Source organism: Sinocyclocheilus anshuiensis, unplaced genomic scaffold, assembly GCF_001515605.1.
Source record: "Sinocyclocheilus anshuiensis isolate Anshui unplaced genomic scaffold, SAMN03320099.WGS_v1.1 scaffold3077, whole genome shotgun sequence".
Lineage (NCBI taxonomy): Eukaryota > Metazoa > Chordata > Actinopteri > Cypriniformes > Cyprinidae > Sinocyclocheilus > Sinocyclocheilus anshuiensis.
In genome coordinates this window covers 521751-530845 of record NW_015554865.1, presented here as the reverse complement: position 1 = coordinate 530845, position 9095 = coordinate 521751, and the positions used below count along the sequence as shown (strand labels likewise).

At 32.7% G+C, this 9095-nt stretch overlaps 1 protein-coding gene across 1 annotated transcript in view; it reads left to right on the top strand.

Moving 5' to 3' along the window:
- The first annotated feature begins 7858 nt into the window (after positions 1-7858).
- Positions 7859-9095, top strand: part of LOC107671549 (kalirin-like) — a 5918-nt gene continuing 4681 nt past the window's right edge. Inside the window, exon 1 of the mRNA XM_016464465.1 lies at positions 7859-7873. Coding sequence (XP_016319951.1) covers positions 7859-7873 — 15 coding nt within the window. The remainder of the gene's footprint in view (positions 7874-9095) is intronic.

The following is a 9095-nucleotide window of genomic DNA, read 5'->3' as shown; positions in this document are numbered from 1 at the left end:
TAATTCCAAAACGTCACTTCATTAAAAGCTTATTGTATTACTGTATTGAAAGCAGTGTTTTATGTGTAGTAGAGTTTTATGAGAGAGAGATTGACTGAGCAAGTGTGATTGCCTGCATCTGATCCAGCATTCAGTCTTTACATCAATCTCATATTCACAATAAAACATTAATTTGAATGTCCGCTGAGGAAAGCGATATCTTTGTCGTACTATCCTTTCATCTGTTAAGAGTGATTTCCATTGACAGCTCTGCTCAGTGCATTTGTTTGCTGCGTCTTACAAGGCGTTGTTGAAAGTAAAAATAACGTCCTTGTTTACAACAGGTCTCTTTCAATATAAAAGTCATTACTGCTGACTCACTCATAAAAACAGTCTCTTGTCGCCATCTAATGGCGGAACAATGTAACTAAAATCACCATCACGAACACAACCGTCTCCCAATACTAATTACTATTAAATAATAGTAATATTTATATAAATATTATTTATTGAATAATAATATAAAAAAACTATAATAAAATAAAATTGGCTAAGCAATTCAGGCAAGCATCTACACTACCAGTCAAAAGTTTTTGAACAGTAAGATTTTTAATGTTTTTTTAAAGAATTCTATTCTGCTCACCAAGCCTGCATTTATTTCATTCAAAATACAGAAAAAGCAGTAATAATTTGAAATATTTTTTACAATTTAAAATAACTGCTGTCTATCTGAATATATTTTAAAATGTAATTTATTCCTGTGATTAAAGCAAAATTTTCAGCATCATTACTCCAGTCTTCAGTGTCACATGATCCGTCAGAAATCATTCCAATATGCTGATTTGCTGTTAAAGAAAAATGTATTATTAATATTAATATTAATATTTAAAACAGTTGTCTTTTTTTCAGGATTCTTTGATGAATAGGAAGATCCAAAGATCAGCATTTATCTGGAAAAAAAAAAAAAAAAAACTTTCGTAACATTATACACAGCATATTTTTTTCAGGATTCTTTGATGAATAGAAAGATCCAAAGATCAGCATTTATCTGAAATAAAAAACTTTCGTAACATTATACACTATACCATTCAAAAGCTTTGAGTCAGTATAATCTTACTGTTCAAAAACTTTTGACTGGAAGTGTAAAGGCAGCACTCTGATACAGCGTGAATGTTAAATAAAAATATATACCTTAGTCAAAACTATTTGCTCTGGAACAAATTGTAGATTAATGAGACCAAAGACTGCCCATTAGATTTACCCAAAACAAATGATCTCTCATGTTTAACCATGTTTAACTCAGTGGTAAATTCCAGAAGATCTGGCCGAGGTGAAGCACTCTCGGGCGGTTCATGAGCGCTGACCGACCGCTGGTGTCCTGGAGCTCACATCTAAAGTAGTTAATTCTCACCTAAGAAAACTCTTAAAGCTACATTCCATGAGACAACAACCTTATTATTTATAAAATTATAGTGGATTTGGGTGTCCGCCATGACATTCGCTGTGAGAAATACTGCAAAAACGATACAAAACGTGTTTAAACCTCTCAGCCAATTAGATTTGAGGACCAGAAACAACTGTTGGGCTTTTGCACAAATAATTGAATATTCATAAAAAAAGGGTTACACTTTATTTTAAGGTGTCCTTGTTACATTGTGATTATATATTTAAGTACTGAGTGGTTAGGATTAGGGTTTGGTTTAGGGTTACTTGCATGTAATTATGCATTTTTCATTGTAATTATTATATCAAGTACATATAACGTATAACAAGAACACCTTGAAATAAAGTCTTACCAAAAAAATTATAATAATCTGAAAGCTTCTCACGTTTTTTTTTAAGGGCATCTCATTATTATTTTGGTTTTTCAGTGTGCAGTAACTATGCACAAAGCTGACCTCATACGGCATCCGCCCGGAACTGTTTCCGTTTACAACAGTGAGGGCAAGCTACATTAAAGTGTTTGTTATGTTTTAAATATGGTTATTTTTCTTACAAAAACACATCGATTGCCTACAGGAGGCCTTTGTTCACCCCCCGGAGCTGTGTGAGACACTTTTTTTATGGATGGGCGCTTTTTATTTAACTCCTTTTGGACTGATTCACGCAACACCCGCTGAGTGCCATGAAACAGCTTGAACGATCAAAGACGATTTTTAATATAACTCTGACTGGATTCGTCTGAAAGAAGAAAGTCATATACACCTAGGATGACTTGAGGGTGAGTAACTTATGGACTAATTTTCTTTTTGAGTGAACTAACCCTTTAACTATAATGTTTTGTCTGAAACTATGGTTACCAGGGTAAATTGCTGTGGTGAGGGTGTTGTGTCAGATGTAATGGTCCATAAGCATGGTCTGGTGATCTGTGCTTTAGTGTGCAGCTGGTGACAGAGCTGAAGGCCCTGCTGACAGCCGTAAGCTCTTCTGTCAGTGAGCGTTGCTCCATTGTGCTCTGTCGTCCTGGCGCTCGGCCAGCACTGGGTTCAAGTCTGCAGGCGTTTCATCTGTCAGAGGCACCAGTGGTGGTTTCCCATCAGCCAGCCCATCAACATCAATGCTTAACTGAGCGATCACTATGAGCGTGCTGAGAGAGCCGGCTTTAGGGTTTAGAGGAAGACACTGACTTAAAATGTTACGTTAAGAATTCAGACAAGACTTGACCTTTATTTTTTCTTGCATGTTATTGCCTAAAATGCAGGGCCTAAAATTAACACTCGCCAAGCACCAAAAAAAAAAAAAAAAAAAAACTTGAAGTTTTAAGGTTTTGAAAGCCATACAGTCTTTCAGAAAAACAAAACAAAACAAAAAAGATCACAGATTGATATTCTGGATAGTTGCTAGGGTATTACTCTTAATGTTACTAATGCTGTTTTTAAAATATTAGATGCCAATGTTAATCTGAAACAAGTTTTTCAGTAGGCAGCACTGATGCCAGCCTGTCCAGAACAAGATCACTGATACAATTGCAATATATACACCCTATTGAAAAAGCAATATATTTAAAATCTATTAACATATTTACTGACAGATAACTCACTTACTGACTTACTGAAATAAAAATTAGAATTAAACTTGGCATACTACTTGTGCACAATGCACTTTTCTTAATATGATGTCTAAAATGTGTTTTAATGTCACTTTTGATGAGGATTGAATGATCTTAGTATAATATCGGACTTGAAGTATACTTGCAATAGTTCCACTTTAGCACAATAAAATATCCTAAGTATATCTTTAATTGTACTTCAGCACTACTTCCACACAATTAAAGTGCATTAAGTACAAAATGAGTTGTTCCAATTCATCAGTCTCTAAGTATACCAGTTTAGTATACGAAAAGTACAATTGCAGGACATTTTATTAAGTACATAAATATGAAAATGTATTTGTAGCATACTTAGCATGAAATAAATGTATTTCAAATACAGTATATTTATTTTTCAGTAGGGCACATACACAATATAAAACAATCAATTTAATGCTTGCATGAATGAAATTGCAAAAAATGTCATCTTTTTTACAGAAAGCGTTAATTTGCATTAGAATTAAGCGAAAAAAACATAAGAAGAAGAAGAAGAAGAAGAAAACTTGTAGCAATAAAGTCTAAATAAATTAATCTTTATTAACATTACATAATGCAAATACAACTGCTCACTGTTAGTCCATGTTAGCGCAGGTCCATTAAATAATATTAACAGATACAACTTTTGATTTTAATAATGCATTGATACATGGTAAAATTAAGATTAACTAAGACTGCATTTTTTAAAATGTGTTTATATATTTGTTTGCTTTTAGTTCACTATTGTAGTTTATTTATTTATTTATTTTATTTAGTAATTTATTAGACGCTTTTATCCAAAGCGACTTACAAGCGAGGACAACAGAAGCAATCAATTGTAGTATTAAAACAACTAAAAACAGATCCAAATCTAAAAGCTAAAACTTTATAAATACTACCTATACACATTTTAAAAATAAAGAGATTAAATAAATAGTAAAGAACAAAAGGTATAAGAGTATAATAATGATTCTAACATAACACTAAGCCAAACACCAAAAAAAAAACTACATTATATGTGTATGTACAACCACACACACATACTTATGTACTGTATATGTACATACACATTTATAAATTCAATATATATATTATTTCATTTCCATTTAGTTTGTTGAAGTATTCAAATAACTCAAATAACTTTAAATAAAACTAAAAACTTAATAAAAGACCTATACAGACATAATAAATTCAGACATAATGTAACTAAAATTTAAATAAATAACAAATACAAATAATACAAATCAAATGACTGTAGTTTATCAGTGATCCTAAAAAATAACACTGCCAAACACACACGCTAAAAAACAACAACGTACTTATAAAAACTGAAACAGAAGCGAAACAAGTAATAGGAAAGAGGAGAAATAAAAAGCAATACTTATGTATTATACATATATTTAATGTAGTTAACTCTTAACAAAATACAAATCAAATGACAGTAGTTTATCAGTAATCCTAAAAAATAACACTGCCAAACTTACATGCTAAAAAACAACAACTTAATTACACATAGTAAGAAATGGTTATAAAAACTGAAACAGAAGCGAAACAAGTAACAGGAAAGAGGAGAAATAAAAAGCAATACTTATGTATTATATATATATTTAATGTAGTTAACTCTTAACAAATGGAACCTTATTGTAAAGTCTTACTAGAAAAGTCTCAATGTTTTCTACATCTATATTTAATAAATTATAAATGATTATATATAATTATAAAAGACAATTCCAAAAAAAAAAAACAATTTTTCAAGAGATAAGTTGGCTAGTTTGTCTCAGAACATCTGGATTTTTGGAGACTCTTTTAATCCTTTTCTTGAGGATTTTCTGCCTTGGCTCCACGCAGCGGTTTGAATAATGCTGAATAAAGCCTGACTTATGTGGAATTTCTTTATTAAACTCTCCATCGGTTTGTGTATGAAGCGCTGGCTCTCGGTCGAACCCTGTCCGCTGGGAAACACATCCTGCAATTGAAAGCAGCTGAGAGAAGTGGGACGCTTTGAGAAGCTAAAACAAACAAATTGCTCTGGTTCTTTACAATTATGTAACCGTTTCTGTGGCAGCAGAAAGGCAATGAGGGCTTTAAAGACAGGGAGGCTGTGGAGGTCGAGTTCTGGCAGATCTGCTCCCCTCGCTTGCCTTCTCCGGGAAGGAGGCCAAACCCTGTCAGAAGCCAAGACGACACGGCGAGAAGACAAATGTGAAATGTTGGAGTACATTTCTCCTTACAGGAGACCTTCTCATATCAGCGTTTTAGTGAAAGCATTTTTGTTTCTGACAAGACTCTTTCTGTCGGTTCCTCATTCCTCACGTCTGTATCGCCTCCATGTTTTCTGCCATAAATGTATTTTCTTTTCTTCTGTCTTTTAGTCGTTTGCTTACTAGAACTTGGTCAGACTTGTGGTTTGTGTTTCTAGGCCTCAACGAGGACAGTGAACATATGTATTCAAATAAAAAAAAAAAAAGTTTTTGAAATTCCTAATACTTTTATGACAGCATTTGAGCACTCTCTGAAACAAGACCACAACTCTTTTGGGAAGTTGTCATTATGCCAGTTATGTTATGAGTATTATACATCTTGCTTATGTAACTTTATTAAAGCAACATAAATACAAATACATCTGAATGTTTCCACATACATAAACAAATGTTCCAGTTTCTAATAGGTTTCATATATGTTTTTACTTTACATGACAATATATGACATGTATTACATATATTTCCTATATTAAATGCATGTCAATTTAATATATGTACTGTACGCTAATTACATTTACACGTGCAAAAATGCAGTAAAAACAGTAATATTGTGACATATTATTACAATTTAAAATAGCTGTTTTCTATGTGACTATATATGTTAAAAGCTGTATTTTCAGCATCATTACTGTAGTCTTCAGTGTCACATGATCCTTCAGAAATCATTCTAACCTCAATAAACATTTCTGATTATTATCAATGTCATGCATTATTATTATAAAAAAAATGCATTCAGAAGTATTTGAACACAAATATAATTAAATTATTGTTTATTTTGTATAAGTTTATACCTCTATAATTTATAACAAAGAGAAAGGTGTTTAATGTTTTGTATTACAACATCATTTGTCAGTCTCTCCCCAAGATATTCTCCTGTAAATACTGTTTAACAACCTCTTATAAATGCTAAAGCAAATTAGTATAGTATTTCAAGTGCACTATACAATATCAACATATTGACAGTTAAAACCCTTACCCTTGTACATTTCACAACTTTATTGGTTCAACTAGTGTATAAATGGATATGCTGTGCACAATTTCTAATACCCAAGAATACCTACTAATGAGATCATGTTTTCTAAATTCAGTTTTTCAGTATTAATGCATTGATTAGCACTGATTCCATGCCCTGATTTACTGCCCTGATTTACCGTGTGTTCATGTCTGTCACCTGTAATACGCTGTCCTGTTTGCAGAGATGAAAGTGTCGGATGTGCCGAGCGTGTAATCGGAGGAAGCTCTGTTTCTTCCCCGGGGTCTTTCTGCCCATAACACATGACTATAACGGGACAGCTATTGTGCGCGGGTTTATACACACAGACACACGTACAAGCGCTCGCTGATGGCAGCTGTCTAACAAACCCAGCCCGCTCTCTGTGTGAATTCACGGACCAAACCAGCATCATCTTGAAAACCTTTCATGGACTCCAAAAATACTCCAAATGCTCTTTTCATAAATAAACATTCCTTAAAATAAAGAAAGCAATGGGGCTTTTAAGGCTCAGAATAGCTGTGGCTCTTGCCCCGTCCTTTCATGTCTGAGGAAGCCAGGAACAATCTCATTGTTACATTGTTACATTTCCTTTTGCAGTGAAACCTCTGTAGTTTTCAATATAAGGTCACGAGCATCTCCATTCAGCATCATCTGAGCGCTTTGTAGCACACAGTCCAACATAAACTGAGTCGACCACACCTCAATAACACTTCCATTCTCACACATCTACAGACAAGCGTTCAGTCCATCATCTCTACATACATGTATGTAACTAATATTAGGTGAAAGTAGGAGATGATCTGTAAAGGCAATAAGTTCAACACTGAAAAAAAAGGTCACCTAAAAGTGGTAACATCTAATTTAACTGATTTTATGCAAGCCAAAAATAGTATTTAATATTGTTAAATCTGCCGAATTGCATTCATTTTTACCAGTTTAATCAGGTAGAAATCACTTCTTAAAGTGAAATGGAGTGAAGGTACATTCTATATCTTAGGTCCTGTAACTGATTAAAAAAAAAGTTAAAATGATAAAATATCAACCTATCAGAACTACTAAAATTAGTTACACTTTATTTGAATGTGTCCTTGTTAAAGAGTAATTATACAAATAAATAGTGAGTACTATTAATTAACATATTATAATATTCATAATTTATTAATGGTTTGGTTTAGGGTTTGTTGCATGACATTATGCATAATTTACTGCTATTACTAAAGTATTATTAATAATATCATTACTATATTGTTATCACCATATCATTATACACATGCAACATACAGTATGCTGCAAAATAAAACCATACCCTAAATCTGCTTTGCACCATAAAATATACTGATAACCATCGTAGTATAATACAGGTTATAGAATAGAAGGTCCATGATGGATTAAATGTAATCAAAACTGGCCTTAGACAGTGTACAGTGTTATATAATCGAAGATAGAACATAGAGGTTGACACTTACAAAATGCAATGCACATGAACTAATTAACCTGACATATAAAACAAAACTGATACAAAATAGAACAAGCATATAAATCATTTTGTATGAAACAATAATGAGGGACATGTGGGTACAACTCTTTAGAGGTTTTTAGTCTCTCAGTTAATATGAGCTCATAAAATATGCATGCACAATAATTGTAAATGTTCTAAAAAAATATATATAAAATGTTTCAGTTTTAGATGGAACATTTCAAACAGCAGGACATCATGACAAAACAACTGAGGTAGTTATGTTTTATTTACTTTTTCTTCATAACTAATAAATGTCACAAGGATAAAGTGTAAAACACCTCCTCATCTCAGTCCATAAGAGGTTTGGGTGTTATTAAAGAAGAACTGCACTTTAACCTGAAAAACAGAGATCAGCCACGATCTCCCGATGAGAGAAAGACGAGGAGAGAAAGTGTCAACTATGCAAGTAAACACAGAACAACAGGGAATAAACGATGAGTTTTCTGGAGAAGGGAGTCTAAGACAGAGAATGGAAAGAAAGAGAATGTTAGATGAAGAAGAGCCAAAGAAAGAGCCATATGGACAGAGTGGATGTGAAGTTATGTCCCAGCATGCTCAGCGGTCACACTGAGAACTGACCCAACACACCCAGATCACAAAGAGACACAACCCCACCTAACACACAGAAAAACACACACGAGTGTAGTTTTTAGCATGCACCAGCTGTTAAATGATGTGCGATACAGTCCCATGTGAAAAAGAAGTACACAGACTTTTTTTTTAAAGGGAACTTATTATGAAAATAATAGATTTTAAAAGAAAACTCTTTAGTGTGAACTGATTGCATGTACCTTACAACTTAATGAAAATGTAATATGGTTAAATATATATGAAATGCACGAATCTGAACATTAGAGTGCTTTTTGACCCACTTAAGTACATCTTTTAATCTAATTTAATGATTATTTCTACTGTCTTTGAAATATGGTGAAAGTGCACTGCTTAATACTGACAAGCATTTATGATAGGCTAAAGCATACATTAAAGTTATTTCGATTGAAACTTGTATGTCATGTATTTAAATGTATGTATAATTACATGTGAAGTTGCAGTTGTAGTACATATAAAACATATTAACTTTAAATGTAACATTACAAATAACACACCACAGTTAAAATTATTATCAAGTACTTTACATGTGTTTTAGTATGTTAGACAACACATTAAAAAAGTGTCTTTAAAACAATGAGTACTTAAGTGAGTTAAGAAGAGTGTATTCTCTTTAAATGCACTTAAGTGGCCTTTTATGTTATTAATATTATTACCTGCAAGTACAAT